The sequence below is a fragment of the Colossoma macropomum genome, unplaced genomic scaffold (genome assembly GCF_904425465.1).
Source record: "Colossoma macropomum unplaced genomic scaffold, Colossoma_macropomum, whole genome shotgun sequence".
Classification (NCBI taxonomy): domain Eukaryota; kingdom Metazoa; phylum Chordata; class Actinopteri; order Characiformes; family Serrasalmidae; genus Colossoma; species Colossoma macropomum.
In genome coordinates this window covers 670,862-698,783 of record NW_023496020.1, presented here as the reverse complement: position 1 = coordinate 698,783, position 27,922 = coordinate 670,862, and the positions used below count along the sequence as shown (strand labels likewise).

The 27,922-nt window shown below is 40.4% G+C and overlaps 2 protein-coding genes across 3 annotated transcripts; one reads left to right on the top strand and one right to left on the bottom strand.

Moving 5' to 3' along the window:
• Positions 1-1,761: 1,761 nt before the first annotated feature.
• On the bottom strand, positions 1,762-17,680 carry slc30a4 (solute carrier family 30 member 4). 2 transcript variants are annotated; one of them, XM_036564543.1, is made up of 8 exons: positions 17,489-17,680; positions 15,758-16,335; positions 10,413-10,559; positions 9,959-10,112; positions 7,689-7,884; positions 6,214-6,319; positions 5,345-5,479; positions 1,762-4,270 (listed from the first exon to the last, which is right to left on the bottom strand). In XM_036564543.1, exons 2-8 carry the CDS (start codon positions 16,149-16,151, stop codon positions 4,119-4,121), a joined length of 1,284 nt encoding a protein of 427 aa, XP_036420436.1. In that variant the 5' UTR covers positions 16,152-16,335; positions 17,489-17,680; the 3' UTR covers positions 1,762-4,118. The 2 variants fall into 2 exon arrangements, with proteins under 2 accessions (XP_036420436.1, XP_036420437.1); XM_036564544.1 differs by lacking the exon at positions 17,489-17,680 and adding an exon at positions 17,374-17,482.
• A 918-nt stretch (positions 17,681-18,598) lies between these two features.
• Positions 18,599-24,546, top strand: bloc1s6 (biogenesis of lysosomal organelles complex-1, subunit 6, pallidin). Its single transcript, XM_036564545.1, has 6 exons — positions 18,599-18,706; positions 18,973-19,066; positions 19,717-19,876; positions 20,409-20,496; positions 22,103-22,189; positions 24,199-24,546. The coding sequence occupies exons 2-6, from the start codon at positions 19,000-19,002 to the stop codon at positions 24,316-24,318; spliced, it is 522 nt and encodes a 173-aa protein (XP_036420438.1). The 5' UTR covers positions 18,599-18,706; positions 18,973-18,999; the 3' UTR covers positions 24,319-24,546.
• The last annotated feature ends 3,376 nt before the right edge of the window (positions 24,547-27,922 follow it).

The window sequence follows — 27,922 nt, the reverse complement described above, 5'->3', positions numbered from 1 at the left end:
GATTCAACTTCAAGCTGACTTCAGCCTTGTGTTAAAACTGCAGGTAGGATAGTTTGATAGTCTAAATGTCTTTATCAGAAGGATTTATCACAAAGTTTGCAGCATTAGAAGAATAATGAGAATATTCTGAGAGCCTAAATCAGTTCATCGGGGGGAAGTAGTGATATTAAGCTGAGTCTGTCCTGAATTAACATTTGGTAGCTAGCATAGCATAATTGGCTAACTGCTAGGTAGCCTAAGTGTGAGCTTAGCGTGAGCCATCCTGATAACCAGGGTAAATAATTCTGTATCGATTACGCTTATTAATATTTTCAGCTGTAGAGAGATAACCAGACCCTTCACATCTTTTCATGTCGTCTTTTGTTTTTTGCACCAAATTATGGAGACTTTGTAGCAATAAGAGTAGCATTGTTCAATTAGCAGTAACGGTATCGATAAAATCGTAACAATACCTATCCCTACAGGTTAATAATGCTGCACTACTGTACAGGAGCCTCATTGTCATCTAAAAGAAATAAAATAAAAAGTTAAAAACTAAAATAAATAAACCTTTTTGTTGTTCAAAGCTAAACTAAAGCATAGCAACATCACTTCATCAGCTCCAGTTAATGCCAAATGGAGCAGTGCATTAATATGCTTGCCTATTAACCTACCAAAGTCTTACATTATTAAGATTAGTACACAGTATAGAACTTACAGGGCCAGTTACCCAATCCCAGATTAAAACTAAGCCTAAAGACAATTCATCATTAGCACTGCCAAAAAGACTAGGTTTAATCCATGCCTGTTGGTGTAATCCATGCTGGCACAGTACTGATCTGTGTCTGAGAACTGTTTTCTGACTGAACAGCTCACAAGTTTGATTCCAGCCGTGTTCCAGAGCAATCCGCCTCATGCCTGGCTGCTCCAGATGGGATGGATCCGCCTCGGGCTAAACTGCTGTGTGTAAATGGTAAATAGCATAGACGGAGGGCGGAGCTGCTGGTGCTGTTAACCTGTGAGCACTGAAGGAGAGTAAATAAAGGCAGCTCCACAGTAACATCACCATCTGCCTTCACAGCAGAGAACACAGCACTGACACACTCCGCACTCATTACCAGATAAAATATTGACAGTTAGATAAAGTTTCAGTGTGACGTGGAAAAAACAACGGAGCAGCTGTGTTGACAAAACTTTGTTTTCTTCTTGTTTTGCAACGCTTAATGTGTAATCTTTAAAGAATTTACATCAATTTGTCAATGGTTCACAATGGTGGTGATAGGAACCAGACATCCACCTTTAAAAGCTCCCTCACATAAAGTTATTACATGAAATAGTCATTTAGTGTATTCAAAACTAAGATGTTGTTTTATGATAGTCATGATGCGGAGGGATACATGCAGAGGCAAACGGGCCCCAAAGAAAACAGATTATTTGAGATTTTCCACTATTTTCCCATTATCAACATTCCACTCTGAATCACTCTGTTTACATCTCACACACTGAATTAAGGGGAAATTTTAAAGAATAATTGGTGGAATTCCCCTTTAACAGTGCTTGTGTCTCATAAAACATTCTGAAATGAACAAACTCTGGGCCTATATGCATCTAACAGGCCTGTCCACATTTTATGGTTAAATACTTTTGACAAACAAGTGGAAGTGAAAGACAGCAGTAACTCTTTAACCAGAGACGAGTTAACCGCTCACTCTTTCACATCTGCAGCTTCACTAATGCAGCTGGCGCCACCCAGTGGTGAAAAGAGGTACACACAAAATGTGAGGGCCTTTAAAACAGGTTTATTTCAAGTTATCAGGAGCTTAACTCATCAGAGTGGAGATCATTTCAACCCCACTCCAAACGCTCCTCAACAAAAACACTGCAAAAATGAGTAATTAATTACTGTTCAAGTTATGAGAATGTGCAAAATATCAGAACTTAATTACTTAATTACAAAAATTAAAGAAAAGTTAAAATAACAAAATACAAAAAAATACAGTTGAGTTATGTGTGATATGCAAACAAATATCAAATCTGCAACTAAACTTTTTTTCTGAAAAGTAAACATTAAATAAAATAAGTGATTAAAAAGGCATTGATTGAAGTCGAGTCTGGCATACGTGACAATCTGTTGGTACCACAAGTTTTCTCACACAGCAGTTTTCCGGAAAAGGCACGTGCACCCTCCCTCCAAACTTCTTTTGCATTGTGGTTCTCGGTGTTTCCCGCTGTGCTGAGGTTTATGTGGCACGGTGAGAAACGCAGTGGAAGGCAGGATTTTTACAGCAGTCCGATTGTCAGTTGCATGTTTTAACAATTCGGTCAGCATTTGCAATGTGTCAGTTCAAACAGAAAGCAGGTTGAGGTTGTGATGGCTTGGAGACTGATGACCACATGCTGTTAGCCTAGCACCAGACCAACTTAGCCTAGAGCCAATCTAATTTAGACTAGAGCTAGACTAGCTTCATTATCCAAGACTGGCTTAGACTAGAACCAGACTAGCTTAGACTAGTGCCAGCCTAGTAGGTTCATTAGCCTAAACTATCTTAGACTAGAGCCAGACTCATTTAGACTAGAGCTAGATTAACTTCATTAGCCTAGACTAGAACCAGACTATCTTACACAAGTGCTAGTCTAGCTTCATTAGCCTAGACAAAATTAGACTAGGGCCAGACTAGCTTCATTAGCCTAGACTAGAGCCAGACTAGCTTAATTGGCCTAGTCTAGCTTTATTAGACTACCTGGACTCAGGCTACATTTCTCAGCCTAGAACCAGAATAGCTTCATTGGCCAGGAGCAAGTCTTACTTCTCCTAGAGCCAGACCAGCTTAAACCAGAGTCAGGCTAGGCTAAGCTAGAGCCAGACCAGCTTTGGCAAACTATAGCTTAGCCTAGAGCAAGACTAGTTTATACTAGAGCCAGGCTGGCATAGCCTATAGCCAGAATAACCCTGAGCCAGGCTACTTTTTTGGCCAAGAGCCAGACTAGCTTCTTTAGCCAGACTAGCTTTGGTAGGCTACAGCTAGACTGGCTTATCCTAGAGCAAGACTAGGTTAATGTAGAGCCAGATTATCTTTAGTTTAGTGCAATGCTTCCCCTGAGGGGTGGTTCACAAAGTGAGATTTCTCAGTTTAGCTGGACCACTTAAGCCCAAAACGAGGACTGTCTTATTGGAATTGTTCTTTAGACAGGCTTGACTTTCAACTTATCCTCTTACAGAATACAAGCTTTTTATTATTCCCAATATTGAACATCTACTGTAAATTATTGAGCATCTACTATGAAACTAATGTGCAAGTTCTATAGTAATGAACTGAAGTGGATCCAATACAGACCCTTACAAAGGGTTTGTTTAAAGGGTTATCTGGCTAACTGGGAAACCAGTTTTGTGAAATATCTTGCAGTATAGTTTTTCCTGACTCAGCACACCTGATTTAACCTATGAGGGTCATTATTTATCTGAATCGGGTGTGTTAAAGCAGGGAAAACAGTAAAGTGAGCACTTATATGGACCTCAAGCAGCATTTCATAAAGCAGGATTTTACAGTTAGCAACAGCCATCACTTTGAGCTTAAACTATCCAGCCAAATTGAGAAGTCTGCCAGGAAATGAGAAACCTCATCTAAGAGTCAGTATAACACTAAGTGTAAACCAAATCCAGGCTCTCTGAGACCAGGCTGGAAAGGAGTGGACCAGGAGATAAACTGTGGAGCTTCAGCTGGGTCCAGTTTGGCTTTTTTGAGCCTGCTTGGTGGTTTAATATCTCCATCAGATCACAGCTGATTTATTAAACTCCTTTGTGCTTGTGAAGGATGAGCTGGACAGACTCAACATATCATCACAGAAGATTAGCAAAAATAAAATTAAACCACACAATGTGGTCCAAACAAAAAATTGAGCATTCTACTCTTTACAGAACCGTATGGAAGATTTCTTTATCAAAAGTGAGCGAAGTTCATCCTGAAGTTTAGAAACAGCTGGACGTTGGGCATTGGTTAAAATTCCATTTTGGCAGAACGGTCACTCCGCTGCCTTTGGCTTGGGCTCTGCGGTTGCATAGCAACACATCTACTTTCACAGTAGCAGCGTGAAGTTGATGCTTGGTGCGCGAGTGTGTGTGTGTAAGCGTGTGTGTGAATTCAGGCACTCAGTAGGCAGTTGGAGCAGGAGTGTGGCGCCCCCTGCCTGCGGCTCTGCAGCTGCACCGTGCAGTGAGACACACCGTATGACATCATCAAGACATGACGAACTTTCGTCTGCACCTCCTCCCACATCCCCACGCTGCCCGGCGCTGGAGAGGGGAAAAAAAAATCACTGTTATTCCTAAAACACACTCATCGGCCACTTTATTAGAAACACTTACCTTGAACTTCTGCTCCCCTAGCCTAGGGCCAGGCTATTTTTGCTAGTCTAGAGCCAAACTAGCTTAACCTAGAGCCAGACTAGTTTCATTAGTCTAGAGCCAGACTAGCTTAACCTAGAGCCAGACTAGTTTCATTAGTCTAGAGCCAGACTAGCTTAACATAGAGCCAGACTAGTTTCATTAGTCTAGAGCCAGACTAGCTTAACATAGAGCCAGACTAGTTTCATTAGTCTAGAGCCAGACTATCTTGACATAGAGCCAGACATGTTTCATTAGTCTAGAGCCAGACTAGCTTAACCTAGAGCCAGACTAGTTTCATTAGTCTAGAGCCAGACTAGCTTAACATAGAGCCAGACTAGTTTCATTAGTCTAGAGCCAGACTAGCTTAACATAGAACCAGACTAGTTTCATTAGTCTAGAGCCAGACTAGCTTAACCTAGAGCCAGACTAGTTTCATTAGTCTAGAGCCAGACTAGCTTAACATAGAGCCAGACATGTTTCATTAGTCTAGAGCCAGACTAGCTTAACATAGAGCCAGACTAGTTTCATTAGTCTAGAGCCAGACTAGCTTAACCTAGAGCCAGACTAGTTTCATTAGTCTAGAGCCAGACTAGCTTAACATAGAGCCAGACATGTTTCATTAGTCTAGAGCCAGACTAGCTTAACATAGAGCCAGACTAGTTTCATTAGTCTAGAGCCAGACTAGCTTAACCTAGAGCCAGACTAGTTTCATTAGTCTAGAGCCAGACTAGCTTAACATAGAGCCAGACATGTTTCATTAGTCTAGAGCCAGACTACTTTGTGTGAATTCAGGCCTAAGTAGGCAGTTGGAACAGGTGTGTGGCACCCCCTGCCTGCAGCTCTGCAGCTGCACCGTGCAGTGAGAAGACACACTGTATGACATCATCAAGACTATGACTTCATAGTCTACAGTCTAGAGCCAGACAAGCTTAAGTAGAGTCAGACTAGTTTCATTAGTCTAGAGCCAGTCTAGATACTCACTGAGTTGCAGGTGAGCGATCGCTGCAGTTTTATCAGCTGTCAGTGCCCACAACTTCAACTCCTCTACTGCTTCCACATTCTCCAACTTCAACAAATCAGCCTTCATCACACTCACATCCAGGTGCCGAGGAACACCTACAGAGAGAGAGAGAGAGAGAGAGAGAGAGAGAGAGAGAGAGAGAGAGAGAGAGAAATGAGAAAGAATATAAAATAAATAAATAAAAACAAAAGAGAATTAAAAAGTACAGAAGGACTCTTCTCTGCTCTGGTCAGTTTTGGAAACTTCCAGAGTCTCATTAGAACCTTTTGCTTCCCCGAGAGGGAGAGATGTCATCATTAATTTTAATCAAAGTTATTAATCCCTGTTTTGGACATCAGTCGAAGCAGATTTAATATTAATCCCGCTGTGTTGATTAAGCCCACTGGGTTTAACTGATTTTCCATCACAGTGACAGACATTCCGTTATACTGTGCATCCACTACACCTCACCACTTCCTTCAGGGGAAGAGGAATCAGCCCTGTCTTAAAGGGCCAGTATCAGAGAAAATCTAGCTTCCCTTCACTTTTGTTTGATGAATGTAAACATTAATTTAAACATTAAAATTTAACACACACCATTATATACAGACTTTAGAGTTATTTTATTTCCAGTCAAAACAGACATTAATCCCATTTTACCCCTGAAGAACCCTTAAAGAACCATCTTTAAAAATGTGCTCTTGCTTCAGATCTGAAAACATCCACAGTTGTTTCTGTCCATCCTCCCACTGTGATGACATGAAGACAACTCAGCACTGAAAGGTCTGAAAAGGAGAAGGAAACAAAAGAACACAAAGGAAAAAAAATAAAGATTTGTGAGAGAACTCACCCTCCAGCAGTATGAGGCCGGTGTCTCTAATGATGCGGAACGTGGTGACCAGCACCAGCACGGAGAACACGTATGTGCACACAGGGTCAGCCAGTTTATACTCCGGCTAGAACAAAATACATATTTACATACATACAGAGACACATATAATATTATAAATAATGACGCTGTGTCTGCTTCACACAGCAGTGTTCAGCTGTGAGACTCGCCCTGTACGCACACAAACACATTCAGTAACACTGTGAACTCTCACACATCACTGGGCCTCGTTCTCTAATATCCTTCTAAGTTTGTTCTTAAATTCTTGTTCTTGAGGAAGGTCCTAAGAAAAAATCTACGTCAGATTCATGACGTGTTCTTAAAGCGCAGAACTGTTCTCACCCTCACACCTCTTCTTAAGCAAGATTAATGAACAATGTTCAATATTTAAATATCAGAACTAAATATCAGTGGGCCTCATTCACCAACCACTCTTAAGAAGAAATTTCTTTTTAAAACCCACTTTTAAACCCACGCAATTTTCAACAGTTCTGTGGTTCCGGAACACGTCATGAATCTGACGTAGTTTTTTCTCAAGAACACACATAAGAAAAAAGATATTTGTGAATATTTGAGGCCCAGTGTTATTCACGCTTTAGCACTGAGAAAACACATCAGACAGAAACTCGGTTCAGGCATAAATGTAACCACATAGACCACACAAAACTCAGATAAACGTGTACAAAGATTCTAATCTGATGCTTCAAAAATTCCGATTTCAGATAATAAGTACGAAGCTGTAAACCAAAATGAACAGATCTGCAGAATATCAAGAATCAAGTTCTTATAAAAATGTATATCCAGAATGAAGTTCTAAACAAATATACAGAAGGAAGATAATATTGTCAAGAATTATTAGTGTCAAGAATGAAGTACGCATAAAATGAAAAAGTTATAATAAAATTAAAAATAGACTGAAAAACATACTACTCTAAACCAAGTGGTGATCAAAACGTGAAGCTGACAAATCATCATAAAATTACTGTAAATTGATAATTATAGTATATATTATTTGCCATTTGAAGGTTAGGGAACCAGCCTTGTGACTGGAAGGTTGCTGGCTCGATCCCCTGTGACTGAAGTGCCCTTGAGCAAGGCACCTAAACCCCAACTGCTCCCTGGGCGCTGTGGATATGGCTGCCCACCGCTGTGGGCAAGTGTGCTCACTGTCCCCTAGTGTGTGCACTATTCACTAGTGTGTATGTGGGTGTTTCACAGCATGGATGGGCTAAAATGTGGAGGTGGAATTTCCCCGTTGTGGAACTCATAAGGGTAACTTAATAAAACATCTAAAACATCTTCTGTTGATTCCAGAATGTTTGAGAAGCAGTGTGTGTGCTTCTTGCTGCCGTTGTAAGGACCAAATGTCCTCACAATGATAGGACAACATGAAATTTTGTGTGCGTGTGTGTGTGTGTGAGTGTGAGAATGTGTACCTTAAATCTGACGATGTAAGCTGCAATTAGAACGCCGATGCTCTGCACCAGGTCCCCCAGAGCGTGGATAAACGCTGCCCGCACCGCCAAGCTGCCATCGCCCTGCTGACCCTGTGCTGACGGCTGGGAGTGTGTGTGGCCGTGAGAGTGTGCGTGAGAGTGCAGGTGACCCGACTGGTTCAGGAGGAAGCCCATTCTACACAAAAACACACACACACACACAGTTTAGACAATAATGATGTTCCAGTTGCTAACTAATTCTATAAACAGCTTGTTTCTCAAAAACCGAGAATTCTCACAACAAGAAAATATAACCGTAATTTCAGGTTCTGAACACACTTCATCGCTAGTCTGAGCTGTGGTTTCTGTAACAACCCTCTGAGGTACATGTCATCATTTTGCATTTGGCTATTAGCCATTTGTTCATATGGCTACTTTCTCGAAAACCAAAGGACAGCTTGAGAAAGTTTTGGTGGAGAAGGTTGGTGTGTGTAGAAGAATGATGCAGTTCAGAGGAGAATGACGAGTGCGGTGTCTGGTGGAAAATTACAGTGTTTGGTTGAAAATGAGGCTGTTTGGTGGAGAGTGATGCCGTTTTGTTGGACAGTGATGCTTATGATGAGCGTTCAAGAACAATGCCGCTTGGTTGAGAATCAGGGCATATGGTGGAGAACGATGCTAAATGGTGGAGAGTGATGGCGTTTAGTTTGAAAATGATGATGGGTTTAGAATGATGGTATTCGTTGGAGAATGATGGCGTGTACTGGAGAATGACTGTGTTTGGTGGGGCGCAAAGGCATTTGGTGTACAGAGATAGTGTCTAGCTGAAGAATCATGATGTTGGGTTTAGATTGATGCTGTTGAGGGTGATGCTGTTTGGTGGAGAGCGATGCTGCTTGGTGGAGAGCGATGCTGCTTGGTGGAGAGCGAGGCTGCTTGGTGGAGAGCGAGGCTGCTTGGTGGAGAGCGATGCTGCTTGGTGGAGAGCGAGGCTGCTTGGTGGAGAGCGAGGCTGCTTGGTGGAGAGTGATGCTGCGTGGTGGAGAGTGATGCTGCGTGGTGGAGAATAATGATGTTTGGTGGAGAGTGTTGCTGCTTGGTGGAGAATGCTGGCATATGGAGAATGACAGTGTTCGGTGAAGAATGCTGGTGTTTGGTGAAGAGCGATGCTGCATGGTGGAGAGTGGTGCTGCATGGTGGAGAGTGATGCTGTGTAGTGGAGAGTGATGCTGTTGGAGGGAGGGCGATGCTGCTGGGTGATGCTGTTAGGTGGAGAATACTGATGTTTGGTGGAGAGTGATGCTGTGTGGTGGAGAGTGTTGCTGTGTGGTGGAGAGTGATGCTGCTTGGTGGAGAACGATGCTAAATGGTGGAGAGCGATGCTGCTTGGTGGAGAGTGATGCTGCTTGGTGGAGGGCGATGCTGTTGGGTGATGCTGTTAGGTGGAGAATACTGACGTATTCATAGTGATGCTGCTTAGTGGAGAGTGATGCTGTGTGGTGGAGAGTGATGCTGCTTGGAGAATGGCATTTGGAGAATGAGAGTGCTCGGTGAAGAATGCTGGTGTTTAGTATAGAGTGATGCTGTTTGGTGCGGAATGCTGGCATTTGGGTGAGACTGATGCTGTTTGGTGGAGAATGCTGGCGTTTGGTTGAGAGTGATGGTGTTTGGTGGAGAATGGTGGTGTATAGAATGTTGGAAGTGGTTGGGGAATGACAGTGTGTGTGATCATGGTTATTAGAAAATGATGCTGTTTACTGGAGGATGTTGGTGTGCTCTGGGCTTTAAGAAAGAAGCTACTCCTGTTAAATGTGACAGCGTGTGACAGTCCTGATCTACTGCATGAAGAGTAAACATGGACTTTGAATGTGAATTGAGTGGTTTATGATCTGCAATGATGTGTAAGCAGCAAGTGATAGTGGCGTGTGTATAAGGCTGAATAATAAAAATATATGTAGAGCAGAGTTAGTACTACCTAATAAAGCCGTGTGTAGAGCAGAGTTAGTGCTGAGTAATAAAGCCGTGTGTAGAGCAGAGTTAGTGCTGAGTAATAAAGCCGTGTGTAGAGCAGAGTTAGTGTAATAAAGCCGTGTGTAGAGCAGAGTTAGTGCTGAGTAATAAAGCCGTGTGTAGAGCAGAGTTAGTGCTGAGTAATAAAGCCGTGTGTAGAGCAGAGTTAGTGCTGAGTAATAAAGCCATGTGTAGAGCAGAGTTAGTGCTGACTAATAAAGCCGTGTGTAAAGCAAGTTCATAAAACGCTATGAACTCACATCAGATTAACAGCCACGCCCACCGCAGCAGTGATCAGCATCACATCCCCATCGATGGTGAAGTCCTGGTGGAGTGTTCTCTGCACCGCCTCATTCAGCAGAACTCCAGTCAGAATATAGATCAACAAAACACTGATACCTGCAGACATCACCTCTATACATATACACACACACACACACACACACACACACAGTTTACCACAAATGGTCCACTAGCTTCACAACACTGACCTACAGCTGATACAACACGAGGACTAGAAGACGAAGAGTGTAGAGAAGAAGAGATGTGAACAGAAGAAAACAGAACAGAAGAGGGGAAAGGAAAAAGAGAAGAGAAGAGAAGAGAAAGAGGAGAGAAGGAAAAAAAGAAGAGAAAAATGAACAGAAGGAAATAAAGAGAAGAAAAAAAATGTACAGAAGGGAAGAAAGAGAAGAGAAGAGGAGTGGAGCTTACCCAGGCGCTGGAGACCAAAGGTGAATCTGTTGGTAGGGGGTTTGGCAGAGAGCCAGAGAGCCAGCAGGGACACAACGATACCGACCAGATCAGTCAGCATGTGCAGAGCGTCCGTCATTATGGCCAAACTGTTGGCTATATAACCACCTAAACAAGAAGAACGTTCATCAGTGTGTACTATAAAATGAGACACAGACAGTCTTCACTGCACAAAGTGCTGGAACCCAGGGACACAGGAAGTAGGGGGGGGAGGCTGAAGGGCTGCAGCACCCCCTGATTTCAGGATTGATTGAACTATTAAAAATAATAATAATAAAACATTCTGAACTTTACAGTAATTTGAGCAAAGACCCATGAGTGCTTGTTTTAGAGTGCATTTACATATAATAAAAATGTAATAGGCAATCACAGGAAAACACGGAAAGTTTCTGTTTTTCCAAAATCTTGGTTAATTAACTCCCAGGCATTAGTACAAATCTCTGTTGTATCAATCACTGTATGTTGTATAATTTTTATCTGCAGAATCAAGAATATTTTAACACATTAAAAATCAGAAATCAAATCTTTCCTCTTAAAAGAACTGAAAATCATACAGAACCTGACAAAATCTGCAACGTTACACCTCAGTGTTTCTCTATAAACATGGACACACTGTGTTTAGCTATGGTAATGTTTATAGATAACAGTGTGTCATACAGTGTCAGAAACCACATAATTAACTCTACACAGTTTGATTATTCAGTCATGCAGTTAGCACCATGCTAACTGGTGGGGTATAAGCTTCCCTTACTTGTTAGCTACATCAGCCTTGTAGCTCCAGTGCTAAAGCTAAAGAAGCAAACTTCAGACACCAAACACATCTGATCAACTAAGTTTGAAGTAAAGGAGGGAAAACTGGGGGATCTTTTGCTAAACGGTTGCTTTAAGAGTCCCTCTCCAGTTTCGGTTAAGGTGAATAGCTTAGTGTTTACATTTTTGTCTTGATCTCCTACGACTGATATCCTCACCAACCTTATGGTGAAACCACATCCACTTAAACTGATGAAAGAGCGCTCTGAAAACAGGAAGCGAAAGTCGCTACGCTGGAAAGAATGCAGCTCCCCACTACCAGGCTGAGACAGAAAAACAACCAGGATGAGATCATTTCTTCTATGACTCTTTCTCCAGCAGACAGAAGTCCTTACTTGTCAAAGCTGTGTAAAATCTGTCAAATCTGATTGTAAAGTGAACGCAAATTTCACCTACAGCTTTGATCTTCATCAGTTTCATCTTTGTCGTATCTGTACGATCAAACTCACGCAGGAGTGTGTGTAGCAGTTTAACAACCTAAATAAACTGCTTGGTTTGTTGTTAATCAAAGCTATTATGAATATTATATATGTATTACCAATAATAAGACTAAAAGTAGAGCATGCCATTAATACTAACAATGTGCGCAGTACAAAAGTGAATGTACTCACTTACGATATAAACAAATGCTGCAACTATTCCACAATGCATTAAAAAACAAACTGTGCTTTTGGTTTACACTACAGACTCCGCCCACAAAATAAACAATATTAAACAGAGCTAGCATCGCAGACTGCAATAATACAGCATTTAAATATGATATGTTAGGAATATAATCACAACCACATCATTCTACCACCTTAAAAACACGAGATGTTTTCGTTTTTCACATTCTACTCTTTCCAGTGGTCGTGATTTTAACATTATAAAGTGTGGTCAGCAGGGGGAGCTGTGTGCTTGCTGCTCCACCTCTAACTCCGCCTACAAGCACAGCCATTGGCTCACAAGCTGCTGAATGCTGTCATTTTATTGACTCCTTAATGAAATAGCTACATGAATTAAGGTGTGCTTCAATTAAATGATATATGAATGAGGAGCTGGTATGCTGGTACTTGGCTTCATGCACTGAAGCAGATTAGCGCTTAAATCTCTACTTGTTTGCGGGCTGTACGAAAGTTTCTTGAATCAGACGTGAAACAGTTCTTACGTCATTAAATGCAGCCAAATCTGTGCGTTTTTAAGCAACTTTGATGACTAAGGATTAAAGCAACTTTAATCCACATAATATAAGTGCAGCTCCCTGATGAGCATCACTGGGAGAGACAGCATCAAGAGAAAGTCCCGAAGAGCTTGAGGAAGAACCGCTCAGAGGAACCAGGACTCAAAAGGGGAACCTGTCCTCCTCTGAGTTGCATCTGACCGTAAGTTGATGAGCCTTTCATCAGTCCCCATTTTTCACTATAACAAAAAATATTTTATCAGCACTGCTTACTCCCGATATTATGACTGGTTGTTCTAAACAAGACGTTGTGGAACGTAATGCTTTTTAGGGAGACTATCGGTGCTTTGTTGGTGCACTGTGATGGTCAGGCTGGAGACACAGACGGCTACATTTATCACTATTATGACACTATTTCACAGAATATGTTTTTCTGAGCTATGGCTATTTTCAGCACTTAAAGAACACTGACCAACTGCACCAGCTATAAAGAGAGCATAATTAGTGCTGTTTAATTGGAATTAGGCTATGTTCACATTAGCAGATGGAAGTGGCACAAATCAGATTTTTTCGTCTTAATGTGAACAGATTTGATTTTTTTCAGAGCTGTGTGGACGCACACATCTGATGTTTACAAATCAGATCTAAACCACTTTCAAATGAGGTTCTAGACAGGATCTATATCTGATTTGTGCAGTGCAACCTTAACAAGAACATTCAGATCGGAATTCATGTGTCTTTTTTCACTGTGCATGCCCTGTCAACAAAAATTTGGACTATTCGTTAAAGCCCTTCACATCATGACTAAATAGTAATGGCAACGTTAATGTAAAAAAATATCGCAAACAAAAATTAAGACAAAATCTCTGTTTATTGTGCCCTGATGACCAAAGACGAGACAAAGTCAGTGGCTCTGTTTGGGCCCACGAACTAGATCACAGTAGCATCTCGGAGCACTGCCTGTTTTCCTTTTTACATGCACAAATCTGCGAGTACAAATTCTATCTGCCTCCACCCATTTTTCTCAAGGGATTGATTTTCTGTTTCCTGCTCGGTGCAAACGCCAGCTTCCAGTATGAGTCATGTGAGCAAGCTAACCTTGTCAGAGCCTGCTAATAAATCCAGCAGCTTAAAAAGCCGAACAAAACTATTAGTTGGCCTCTCAAATGATGAGCGCCTCCCCACTAGCAGCCTGTCAGGTGGGAAGAAAGAGGAGAGATGATCTGTGGACGCAATTCTCAAAAAAGCAAAACCCTTTTTGAGGCGCCAGACCTCAGGATGTGATAAGCTCCTGTATTTTCCCTGCACATTATCTTAGCAACAGTTTAATTTCTAGCTTTAATTACTTTATTTTATGTGCTGTTTTATTATCTTTGGCTCCTGAATTTAAATTTTTGACATCTAAATGTTCTATTAAGCTTCAACAACTCTTGGGAGGTTTTAAAAGTTTGCTAGCACAGGTTTCCTAAGCATTGATTAACAGTTTGGTTGGTATCACTCCGAAGCAAGATGATGTCCAGTTACGGCTGCTGCTCGGTGGTGAAAGCGGTAAGTTTTAGTGCTCTTGCTCACTCGTGGTGCTGGAAATGAGTCGAGTTTAATCACAAATGCATTTCTCACTTCTTAAGCACTTCTTATGTGTTTTTAACAATGCCTGCAAAAGCCTCTCTAAGGTGCTGGATCTCACGAGGTTATAAGCTGTATTATTATTATATTTTTCTGTTTGTGTAAAGCACTTTGAATTGTGCATAAAAGGTGCTGTACAAATAAACCTGCCTTGACTTCAAAACAAAAGAAAGACTGAGTATTATTCCCAATGAGCCGTGTGAACTGAAGGCAGAAAAAACACAACCAGTTTGACAACACGCCGCCCCGCAGTGTCTGCCATAATAAATATGAATTATGTATGTTGATCGATTCGATAACATTAGGCAAACATAATGTTAGGTGTCATAGTGACTGCTCTGGAACACTCAGGTCTTCATTTTTATATATGAAATAAGTAACACATTCTCAGCCTAGACTGAACACAGTTCAAGGTACATTTACTTCTCATCTACTTTTTACAGCTGGAGAAATATCCTGTAGCAAAATCCATAACAGGATCATGAAACTGTCTGAGAAAATTCTGACTTAAACACTGCCTAAAATTTAAATCAAAACTGAGCTTCACTGACTAAATCTTGACTAAAATATACAAAAAAAAGGCTAAAATGTGACTTTAAATCAACTACAATTGTCGGTAAATAACTAAGACTGAGGGTGCTTTCACACCTGCCTTGTTTGGTCTGGACCTTCTTACTTTTCAATTCAGTCTGAACCAAATTAGCAGGTGTGAAAGGTGCCTCAAACCACAGTCCGGACCAAAGAACCAAAATTTGAACCTTGTTTCAGACTTTCAGGTGCGAAAAGGCCCAAAAACTCCATTTAAAATTCTTGTCAAGACTACTACTGATGCGCAATCATTCAGCATTAACGTGGCAACAGAGCTGAACCTGAAGTTGCCAGTAAACACTGCAAAAGCATCTGAACCAGATCTGAACCCAAAGCATTTTCGCTCTGATAGTGAAGCTGAGAGCTGATCAGAGTGAGCGATCTCACTGATGAAGGTCATCTGCTGGTCAGTTTGTTTGATCAGGATGCGCATGGTGTGTGTGCCAGAAGGTTGTTTCAGGGCACATTAATGACAGATTTGAGCCACTTATCTACATGAACGTGAACATGCTAATAATGTTCTGTAAAGTGGTCTTGAAGGGGAATTCCACCGATTTGTTCAGAGTGGTTTTGTGTGAAACGCTCCATTCTAGAGAAACTTACCGAGTCGCAGTGGTGGTGATAGGAACCAGACGTCCACCTCTAAAATCTCCCTCACAGAAAGTTATTACATGAAATGGTAATAATGACTGAGACATTGTTTTATGACCATTCATGGTGGAGGGATACATGTAGGGTGCTGTGAGGCAAAATAGTCACCAAAGAAAACTCAATATTATAGATTTTCCACTATTTTCCCCATCATCAACATTCCACATAAAACTCAGTAGACACTTGTAGGTTCACTGGTGGCTTTGGACAGTAAATAAAATGTATTTATATATTTAAAAAATATATTTATATATTTATATATATTTGTGTTGTAGTCATGGTGACCCCTGGTTCCTATCACCACCACTGTAAAGACATATGAACCATTTCACACCAAACCACTCTGAATCTCTGTCAACATCTCACACACTGAATTATGGGGGAATTTTGAAAAAACCACGGAATTCCCCTTAAAATAGGGAAAACAGTACATAAATAAAAACAAACGATCACACTTTCTTCGCTCTCCTACCTACGAGTTCTCCTATCATGAACAGGAAGTAAAGCACGGCGGCGAGTGCCAACTTCCTCATCACCCGGCTCCGCTTGTGCCGCTCTTTCCTCTTTGTGCAGTTCTCACACGTTTCCACGGCGACCCCTGGGCTGCCCGGGCTGGACGACAAGCCAAGCAGAGACTCATCGTCATCGTCGGCGTTGGTGATGAAAGTGTTTACAGCCGTGCCATTGGAGGACGCCGCCGTGTAGTCGTCCATCTCTCCGGAGACCACCACCTTCAGCCTGCTGAAGCGGGGGCTGTCCTCCTCCGCCAGCTCTTCGTCTAGCGGGGCCGACGCGCTCCAGTCCCGGTCCCACCGCTCCCGCCGCAGCACCGACCGCATGCGGGACATGAAGTCCACACCTGCCATACTGCTGCAAAACCAATACTCAAGAATGTGGAGAAATAAGTGCGTGTATATGAATGTGTATATATTAACTTCTGGCTGTTAAATCTGTCCGTTCTGGTGTCGTTGTTTTGGAGAGGCTGCAGCGGTCAGGTGCTCCCTCAGGATCCTCAGGTTTACTCCACATGACGCCATCATCTCACACCACCTACAATAATAAACAAGACTGTAATGATATGTAATAATAATAATTATAATGGGAACAGTAATACGCAGTAAGGTCACTTTACAAAGCATCAGCAACAGAACACACAACTTTTTACATGCGTTTCTACTCATTTAGCTCTTTTTATACTATTTCAGTTACATTTTTTACTATAATTACAGCAAACAGTGAGTTTCCATCTACAAAAGGCACTAAACAAATAAAACTGTCCTAATTATTATTATGATAATGATGATTTGCAGCCATTCTTTATAAGCCATATGCAGGATCTTTCTTTGTGGAAGCTCTACGTGCACTAAGTCGGTTAAGTTAATAGTAGAGGTGGGTGACATGTCAAAAATACAATATTGTGATCTCTCAAGAAGCTTTTACAATACACAATTTGTCACAATATATATTTTTTCACACATCTGATCAGTTGGAACACAGAAAAATAACCTACTTTTTAAAAATGACTATTAAAAACTGAATACAGTCCACAGTTTTATTTTTATACAATATTTGGCACTAAATCCAGCTAAACTGACTAATTTTGCTCTCTTTATAATGAAACATTCAGTTGGCCAGTGTCTACAAGCACTGACGATATACACGATGTTCAGAAAAGAATACTGTATTGTGACAAAATTTATCACGATAACGATATATACTGTCATTGCCCAGCCCCAGTACCTAACTCTAATTAAAATTCTGATGGATTTACACTTTCCTAGGTGCTTTCAAATGCTTTCATTTTTAGTTACTCAGTCAGTCCTGCGCTAAGAGGTCCTGGGAGGACTCCACCGCTCTTCTCTACGTGAATTCAGATTTTTTTAAAACGAGGATGAAGTTAGTTTCTTATTCGAATTTTCCGTTCCACCTTAAAAGGCGCAGCAGTGACATTGTGGTGGACAGCGGCAGACCGTGGCTGCTGCACCTTTTAAGGTGGAACGGATAATTCGCGAACAGGAAGCCAATTTCAGCTTTATGACTTTTAACTCAGTGCTGGTTTTTCGTTAACTGCTTTGACCCTCTCGTTACCTTATTGATCTTGTATTTTTACTCCAGTGTAGGCTTGCTCTACTGTTGTTATTGATCAACCTCTCTCTCCCTCTCTCTCCAGGCCGTTCTCTCAAACGGAAAGCCACGAACTCACCGTCCTCCGTTTATGTCCGGTCGAATGGTTAAAGACCGTCCATCCTAAAGTCCATCCTAACCACACACACTCATATAATAAACTTCCAGCATTAGTGTCAGAAACGTCACCCTCTCTTTCTCTCACTCTCTCTTCTGCTGCGTCTTCTCTTGCGTTCAGCAGCTCTGTGAAATCAGCGACAGTCGCCGGAACGTCATATGACTTTATCTACAAAATAAAAGTAGACAGGTTAGCTCTAAACTAAAAAAATAAATAAAATATTGTACACTTATCAGCCACCTCACTCGCTGTCCATTTTATCAGCTCCACTGACCCTTTGTAGTTTTACAGTTACAGACTGTAGTCCATCTGTTTCTATACATACTTTGTTAACCTGTTCTTCAATGGTCAGGACCCCCACAGAGCAGGTATTATTTGGGTGGCGGATCATTCTCAGCACTGCAGTAACACTGACGTGGTGGTGTGTTAGTGTGTGTTGGGCTGGTCTGAGTGGATCAGACACAGCAGTGCTGCTGGAGTTTTTAAACACCTCAGTGTCACTGCTTATGTTGTAATTAAGAGCCCATCAATTCAAATGTTTACTATTTAATTACCTTTAAGGCTTAATATTTATCGAATTTAAGACAATAAGATTTTTTTTTTACCGGAATGTAAGAAGACAGGCAGAGTTTCAGCAACATGTTTTCATCTTTCATAAAGTGATGGAGCAGTGTGGCAACACAACAAAGAAGCAGAACCCTGATTGGTCCTCTTGTGTGTACTCAAAGTGCTGACTGGCTCATAACTAGAACCTCATAGAATTAAGTTAGAGTTTGACTTTAGAGATAGACCATTCTGTTTTCTAGATAAAGAATCCAAAAATGCACACAACTTAAAAACACCACACATTATGTAAAGAAAATATCACAGAATAAGCATATGTGAATAACTAAATTTTGACCAAAATATTAAATAGAACATTATAATTCCAAGGAGACGGTGTGTGCTGATTATTAGTACATTTGTAATGTATTCTGCACCTTATAAATAATTATTTTAAATCGTGTTATTTTCAGTTCCGAATTTTTAAATTCGGACACTTTTATTCTGACACTGTGCTTCGCTGCCGTCGCCCGTTGCTGCTGGACTCGGTAAAATGTCACATGATGTTTTTAAGGGCTGAGTGAGTGTTGTTTTTTTGGAGGATTTTTAAAAAAATTACTGCAGAAATGTCGGCAGGTGAATTACGGCTTTATGTTTCTGAGTTTTAGCAGCTAAATTTCACCTGTTTAAATGTGTTTTGTGTTTAAATAAGAGCTGTGTAGTTACTGAGACTGTGTTCTTCCTGTTAGTGAGTGTGTGCTCTGTCAGATCAGAGCGGTTACAGCATTTATACTCATCATATTGATAGATTTCATTTACTACACGTGGCGTAACAGCACAGTGTGATTGCATGTTTTATTGCTGATGATTGCAGCTTTTCAAACATCCTGGTTCTCTTAAAGGGCTCCTGTGATCAGAGCTTCATCCTAATGGAGCAAGAAGCTGGAGATGCTGACCAGCCCCTCCCTCAGGGTGCAGAGCCACCGGCCAACACAGGTCAGCCAACATACATATACACCAATCAGCCATAACATTAAGTCCACTTCCTTAGTTCTACCCTCACTGTCTATTTAATCAGCTCCACTGACCAAATAGTTTCCCTTTGTAGTTCTACAGTTACAGACTGTAGTCCATCTGTTTCTCTGCATACTTTGTTACCCTGTTCTTCAATGGTCAGGACCCCCACAGAGCAAGTATTATTTGTGTGGTGGGTCATTCTCAGCACTGCAGTAACACTGATGTGGTGGTGGTGTGTTAGTGTGTGTTGCGCTGGTCTGAGTGGATCAGACACAGCAGTGCTGCTGGAGTTTTTAAACACCTCAGTGTCGCTGCTGGACTAAGAACCAAAAACATCCAGCCAACAACGTCCTGTGGGCAGCGTCCTGTGAGCTCCGATGAAGGACTAGAGGATGACCCACACAAACTGTGCAGCAGCAGATGAGCTATAGTCTCTTTCTTTACATCTACAAGATGGACCAACAAGGTAGGAGTGTCTAATAGAGTGGACAGTGAGTGGACACAGTGTTTAAAAACTCCAGCAGTAGTATTTAGACTGTTCTAAGCTAAGATTGAACGTATTCTTGTATATAAACTCCAGCTGAACATGTTCTTATGCATGTTGTAAATATTTTGTCCTGTTGGTGCAGTGTGTGTGGAGTCTGCAGAGCCTCAGGCTGAGAGTGACGTTGGAGGTGTGGAGGATCTGGTGGTCGTGAATGAAGAAGCTGTGGAGAAACTGACTGAGGGGCTGATCTCTCACTACCTACCCCAACTGCAGACCTCCAAACGAGCCCTGCAGGAGCTGACGTAGATATCTTCTTTCTAACATTATAAATTCTCATATAACTCATGTCATTGAAAATTAATTTTTTTAATATAAGAGTTGTGATGTATTATGGAAACGTGGGTAAAGTCCATATGTGGGAGCTGTTATACAGCCCATTTTGAATGCATTGTTTTTGTGATGTCACAGGAATCAACATGTTTTTATTATTCATAAGGAGCATTTTAGCCTGGACTGCTTTTTCAGTGATGTGCAATACAGGATGGCCAATCAGAACAGAGTTTATTCACATATATCTTGATGTACTGATTTTTTGTGAGTGCTTGGCACAAAAGTTGATGCTATTTCAACTTAAACATGCGCTTTGAAAGTGTGAGGTGTGCTGCACAGGCTAAAGGAGAGCTTTCCAGTCACTGTGCTCCATAAACTTAAGAGAGTCTGAGAGTCATAAGTGGAACTTATTTTTTTGGAATGATACATTGGAAATATCAAACTTGAGTAAAATGATGATGATATGACATGATATGATGATAATGTCTCCGTTTTTCTCTGCAGACAGAATCAGGTCATATTATTGGAAACACTGGAGCAGGAAATAACCAAGTTTCGAGAGTGTAACACCATCATCGATCTGAATTCTTTGGTGAGATTTTTCTGTCTCAAACACACATATATGTGTGTTTATGCATATATATAGATAGATATGTATGTGTATACACACACACACACACACACACACACACACATATATATATATATATATATATATATATATATATATATATATATATATATGTGTGTGTGTGTGTGTACATCGTGTTTTATACATACATACATACAAATGCATGTCTGTATATATGTGTGTCTAAGTGTACAACCAAGAGTATGTGAAACTTTTGAGTTCAGGTATTTCATCCACACTCATTGCTAACAGGTGGATAAAATTCAGCCCATAGCCTTGCAGTCTTCATAGACAAACACTGGCAGTAGAATGGGTCATACTGATGAGCTCAGTAACTTTAAACATGACACTGTCATAGGATGCCACCTCTGCCACAAGTCAGTTTGTGAAATTTCTGTCCTGCTAGATCTGCGAATTTCCTGCTATTGTTGTGAATAGGAAATGTCTAGGGAGCTACAACAGCTCAGCCACGAAGTGGTAGACCACACAAACTCACAGAGTGGGACCACCAAGTGCTGAACCACATAGAGCATAAAAATTGCCCAATACCTACTAGTTAAGTTCCAGACTTCCTCTGGAAGCAAAATTAGCACAAGAACTGTGCTGGGGAACTTCATGAAATGGGTTTCCATGGCTGAGCACCTATATACAATCCCAAGATCACTATGCGCAATGCCAAGCGTCGGCTGGAGTGGTGTAAAGCACGCCCCACTGTACTCTAGAGAAACGTGTGAAACTTGTGCTCAAAGCAGCTCCATAAAGACATGGTTTGACCAGTTTGGTGTGGAGGAACTCCAGTGTTCTGCACAGAGCCCTGACCTCAACCCCATTGAACACCTTTGGGATGAACTAGAACGGAGATTGTGAACCAGGCCCTCTCGTCCAACATCAGTGTCTGACTTCACAAATGCTCTTTTAACTGAATGGGCACAAATTCCCACAGACACACTCCAAAATCTTGTAGAAAGCTTCCCAGAAGAGTGGAGGCTGTTATAGCCGCAAAGCATGGTTTGGAATCAGATGTCCAACAAGCTCATATAGGCGTGATGCTCAAGTGGCCACATACTTTTGGCCATATAGTGTGTGTAAATATATGTATACCTATTCAGGAGTGTTTTGAGCCCAGAATACTTTTTGAATAGGGGCAGCTAATCAGAATAGAGCTCATTTACATATATCAGTTTTACATGCACAGTAATAAAAACACCTGCTTAATCCTAAGGGATAAAAGGAGGTTGGAAAATGTTAATATAAAAAAAAAAGAATTATAGGTCAAAGTAACATACAAGAAGAATGTAGAATATGGGCTCTTTAAATGACAGACATGCATGTTTAGTTAATACGCTTAGTAATGATTATTGTAGTTTCTGTTTTTGCTCAAGGATGTTGGTTAAATAAATGGTCAGCCCTGTTGGTGAGACGTACTGTGAGCGTAAGCACAGCTGTCCTTACCTCACCTTCACCCAGCTGTCACACTGCTGCAGCTGTTCAGGGCTGTTTGTTGTTGTAGCTCTGAGGGTGATCGAGTGATTGAGCTGTTTCTCTAACGGTGCTGCTATGTGTGTAGTTCACAGAGGCGAAAGTGTATCACAATAAACTGGTGAACATTCGGAAGGAGATGGTCACTCTGCATGACAAGACCTCCAAACTAAAGGTGAGCTTTTCACCCCCACCTGATCACACGGCTCACAGTGACCATTGTAAGTGAAATGCTAACATCTTTTTTCCCCAGAGCTTAGCACTCATTAACCACAGTGACACCTCACACTTTACACTTAAATTGTTCCATCAAACCTTCTTACTGTATTACAGCAACTTCTCTGTAATACAATGGTCATTTTACCATGGTTACCATATTAACAAACACAACAATTTCGCCTAGCTAGTAGCTAACGAAAAGACAAAGAGAGAGATTTAAGACGAACAACGATAATTTGAAGACGAATGGACTTATTTGCTTTTATAATCACTCCAGCTGGTTTCCTGATACATTTAATCTGCAAACGAGAAACTGACAAACACTAAAAAGTCACGAAGCTGAAGTCAGCTTCTCGTTCAAATTTTCCCATTTCACCTTAAATGGTGCAGCAGTTACATTCTGGTGCCTCAGGCACCATTTAAGGTGGAACAATTCGAAGAAGAAGCTGGCGAATGAGAAGCTGCCAGCCTCAGAAATAATCAAATGTTGAGAGATGTTTTACAAGAAACTACTTTTGGAAAAGTTTCCTGCCAGAGATGCGAGAAAAGTGGCTATATCTGGATAATATCTGGAATATATTATTATTGGGTTTGCTGACCTCTGTTGTAGACCTACATGTGTAGAGATCTGCTTATGTACAGATATTCACACACTTGTGTAGTAATCTTTTGATGTCAGTAATGAAATTCAGGAACCGAGCTGTAAGCTTACAGATAACCAGTACTTTGACATAGACTAAGAGGATGTGGAAAAGGCCTTCCTGTCGGCAAAAGTAGATGTGAGTCATTGACCTGACAACATCTGCGGTAGATTACTTAAATTTTGAAAAAGAGCTGAGTCATGCATTCCATTACATTTTTCGTAAGTCTTTACAGTCACAGCATCTACCTAAGGTCTGAAAGGACGCTGTGATAGTCGCCGTTTCCAAAACCACTTATCTCAAAACTGTTGCCCTTTCATCATTTTCATTAAAACATTCAAAAACAAATCTTAATGCAACATGCAGTCTGCTTATAGGCCACACAGAGTATTAGAGGATGTCACAGTCACTCTGCTTAACCTGCTTGTTAAACATTTGGAGGGTCCCATAAGCGACTTTAATTTGTAGATTTTATTTCTGCTTTTAAAACAATTCAACCCCATATTTTAACCAGCAGGCTTCTTGAACAGTTTGACCTGAGTAATAATCTGGTGGGCTGGATTCTTGATTTTTTAAAGGGGAACTCCACTGATTTTTCAAAAAAATCTCCTTAATTAAATGGTTAAGAGAAACTTACCAGGTCACAGTTGTTCACAGTGGTGGTGATAGGAACCAAACGTCCACCTTTAAAAGCTCCTTCACAGAAAGACAAACCTCCACAAACCAATACACCGGCATTACCAGTCTGTCCTACATACCACAAACCATTCCACCAGCATTCCCGGTCTATCCAACATACCACAAACCAATCCAGCAGCACTTCCAGTCTACCCTACATATCACAAACCGATCCAGCAGCACTCCCAGTCTACCCTATATACCACAAACCGATCCAGCAGCATATCCAGTCTATCCTACATACCACAAACCGATCCAGCAGCATTCCCAGGCATTATAGATATCTTAGTTTCCTAACATTTCTCTGATTTGCTGCAGATCTGTTAACATAAAAGCCACCAACCACTACTGATCACGTGTCGGGTTCTTGAAGGGTTGCCCTATTTCGTAAGGAAAATTTCAAACACTAGCCCTTATCACTCAGTCCCAAGGGGCAAGGTGACACTCAAAAACAAGGGATAGGGGTAAAAATAAGAAATGGTATTGGGCCTTACAGTGTGTTACATGTCATACATGTGTGACTCACCAAGACTGGTTCTTGGTATATGAAGAGAGAAGGTTTATTATCATTCTGATTACTGATCATGAACTCCTCTAATCTCTCTCTCTCCCCCTCTCTCTCTCTCTCTGGTGTCTGTGTGAGCAGAAGCGAGCGCTGAAGCTGCAGCAGCAGAGACAGAAAGAGGCGCTGGAGAGGGAGCAGCAGAGAGAGAGAGAGCTGGAGAGAGAGAGACAGCTCATCGCCAAACCTGCCAAACGGACTTAAAACTCGCACACACTCTCTCTGAAGCCAAAGGCCAGCAGAGTCCAGCGGACAGTCAGCACCTGCAGAGGAGATTCTCCACAGTGTACAGCACTATGAAGAAGTTTTAGGCACCCGAGAGTCGATTTGTCAAGCTCTTCTGGGCAATAAGCGTTTATGTGCTCAGAAAACAATAAATACGAATAATATTAATACAGTAATTCCATTTCTAAACCTCTCCTGGAGGAAGTCAAGTATTATTATAGTCATCATTGATAATCAGCCCTTAATTGTGTCAAGTCAGGTGCTGCTTATATAACAAATCCGTGTAATGTCTGAAGGAGAAATGTTTCCAAAATAAGAAATTCTTATTACTTTTTCACTGCATGTATGTTTATTTGCATATATTTCAATGACATACTGTGGTTTCTACGGCCAAGACAAATGGCTTTAAGTGACATGCTTAGATGTCTAAAACTTTTGCGCAGTGCTGTGTATGTGTGGAAACAGAACTTTTAAGGAAGTTTTTTCCAGCCTTTCTCTATCTGCTGCACCTGTGGCAAATGCTCAATTACCACACACAGTAATCTCAGCACAACAGAAGACATAATGACTCTCAACTCACTTATAATGGAGGTCAGTGGACAGATGCTGAATTCTGTGAATGCAGGTTACTTTCACTTTTCACAAGGTTTTCTGGTAACTATGGTGATGAGGAGGCGGGGCCTGTGAAAACTCCACCTACACTTTTAAAAAAAGATGGTTCGTCAAGGGTTCTCTAGTAAAGACAGTGGTTCTAGAAAGAACCAGGAACACTGAAATAAACATTTGCATGATTAAGTGGTTCTTTGCATGGTGAAAAGGTTCTTCAGATTTATGGAGAATGTGTTGTGAACATATAAATGTGTGTATAGCGCCAAAAATGTATATATGTGTATATACATAGATGTCAAGCTTGTAACCGTAGCACCATATAAAGCATCATACACAACAAATTACCACAGATTCCTCTCTCTGGAGAACTTGTTCCATCTCTGAAAGATCCACTTATACAGATGTTCAGCTTTATTTATAAACACCTTTAACTGAAGAATTCCTGAAAGTGGTTGAAACTTTTAAGTCGTGATGTTTCTGTTGTTCAGGGAAGCTTGCTGAAGTTGTCTGTGTGGTAATAAACCATACGATACAGATACAGCAGATACAGACTAGATTACAAACTGCTGAAAAAACCTTTAATCTTTTGTAAAGCAGGTGGGACAAACACAAAAACATGAACACCTGCATTTTTTTTGTATATGTTTTTTTTTTAATTAAGCCCAGTTACCACTTTGAAACCCAGCAGTCTATTACCCTTCTAAGCTCCGCCCACAAATGTCTTCTACTGTTATGAGGTTAGTCTTTACAGAACACTGTGAAATATGTATATTGCTTTTGGGACAAATCCTTGTATCTCAATTTTTATTGCTTTTAATTTTTTGACATAATTTGGAAAAGGCAGTTGTCCTTTATGTTGTGTTAAAATGTCATGATAAACAGGCCAACAGAAATGTTCCAAAATTCCTTGGAAGAAAATATTATGAGAATTTTTGTTGTCCTGTAAAGTTACTTTTTGTAGGTACTGTATTCTATATGTACAGACTCAGTTTATATCACAATACCTACATTTAGTCAGTTATTCACTTCTAGTGCCATTAATTTTGTGTGTGTGAAAGGATCACTTAGTGTTGTCTAAAGAGTGTCCAACTTCACTACAGTAATTACAAAAGAACGTGTTTGTAGGCGGAGCCTGGGCAGCACAAATAGAGTAGAAATAATGGAAATCCTTGTCAGAGAGTGTTGATGTAAACTCTTAACTTCAGGAAACGAGACAGTCCAGTCAGAAACAGCCTAAAACTAGCCCAAACTGGCCCACATCTGTTGTCTTAAAGCACAGAAATTTTACAACCGTACTGTAAATAAAGCAGCCTCTGTGGGTTTAGAAGTGTATCTGGAGGAGAAGTTGATATTTAACATGTTTCCAGTTTTTCGAATGCAAGCACACACATTCTGTTTTAGAAAAAATGTGCAGGTAAGTTTTGACGATGTCATTAAAGATGATTTGAAATGTGATCTATGCTGTTTGTCTTATTTACACTGTTCTCCACCTGGGGTCCTGCATGGCTCTCACACTTCTACACCATGATGGCTGTGATGTTTGTGTGTGCTCATGTTTACTTTATTCAGTTTAGATTTACAGTAACGACGCACATTAATAAACACTTCTGTTAATGTGACAGTTGGAGAACTTTCAGCTGTTTATTGTGTTTATATACCTCAGATGTTTTGTGTTAACTTTGTGGCCCACCATGGAAACATGTCTTTGTCTTCTAATTATATGCATAACAAAAGCCTGTATAACCTGCATATTAAAACAAACGAAACAGTTGGTGAACCAATTCAGCAACTGAGCAGCAAGACAGAGCACAGAATCTAAACTAGTCAGCATGAAAGTCACTGTAAAGGTCTCTGTTATGAGCATTGTGTGAAAGACCCCCTGGTATTTGGGGATCCCATGAAAGCTCAGTGCTCGCTTTTAATAAATACCTTAAAACGTATCTCTTTATCTTAGCTTGTAGTTAAAAGTGTCTCTTTGTTATTTATCTTTTTATTTTCTTATTTCCCATTGTCTTATATGATTGTAAATGAATACTCATAATTTCTTCTATATTGTTAAGCTTTATCAACTGTCTGTAAAGAGCTGCCACCAAGATAAAAAGTGCTCAAAATAAAAATGAGTGTTATTATTATTATTATTACTATTATTATTATTTCTCCAGCGTTGTCTAAGGTATCAGTAAATTTACGGTGGCAATGAATTTAAGGTGGCAGTGTATTAAGGTATCAGTAAATTTATGGTGGCAGTGAATTTAAGGTATTAGTAAATTTAAGGTGGCATTGAATTTATGATTACATTTAAGGTATTGTTAAGGGTTTTAGGTATTGTTAAGCTCTCTGTACAGCACTTTGAGCTGCCACTGGTATGAAAAGTGCTCTGAATAAAAAATTGTGTTATTATTATTCGTTTTATAATAATAATAATTATAATAATAATAATAATAACAATACTACTACTAATAATAATAATTATATTATTATTATTATTATTATTATTATTATTACTATTTTTACCATTTTTACTCCAGCATTGTCTAAGGTATCAGTACATTTATGGTGCCAGTGAATTTAAGGTATTAGTGAATTTAAGGTGGCAGGTAATTGTATCTGTACATTTCAAGTTCAATTTTCAAGTTTATTTGTCATTTGCACAACATGTCAGGACATTCATGCATTGAAATGCTTGTGGTGAGGCTCAGTCAATCACTCTACAGAAAGTAAACAAAGTAAAAATAAAAATACAAGAAATTACTGAAACTGAAATATATTAAATATACACAAAATATAGAGACAGGAGGGACCTATGTAAGGAAAAAAATCCTCTCTGCTATGTGCAAATATATTTATATTAAACAAGAGATAATCTGTGAAGAATATATACATTTTAAAGTGGCTTATATCACTCAGTGTTATTGTTATTTAAAGTGACTTAGTGTTATTGTCCATAGCAGTAATATGATATAATAATAATAAT

Coding starts and splice junctions, on each gene's coding strand:
- slc30a4 (XM_036564543.1), bottom strand. CDS start 16,151: ATGGCAGGTGTGGACTTCATGTCCCGCATGCGGTCGGTGCTGCGGCGG. Junction 10,560..15,757: donor CATGATAGGAGAACTCGTAG/GTAGGAGAGCGA, acceptor CTTCTTGTTTAG/GTGGTTATATAGCCAACAGT. Junction 4,271..5,344: donor GATCGCTCACCTGCAACTCA/GTGAGTATCTAG, acceptor TCCCCTCTCCAG/CGCCGGGCAGCGTGGGGATG.
- bloc1s6 (XM_036564545.1), top strand. CDS start 19,000: ATGGAGCAAGAAGCTGGAGATGCTGACCAGCCCCTCCCTCAGGGTGCA. Junction 19,067..19,716: donor AGAGCCACCGGCCAACACAG/GTCAGCCAACAT, acceptor CTGTTGGTGCAG/TGTGTGTGGAGTCTGCAGAG. Junction 22,190..24,198: donor ACAAGACCTCCAAACTAAAG/GTGAGCTTTTCA, acceptor CTGTGTGAGCAG/AAGCGAGCGCTGAAGCTGCA.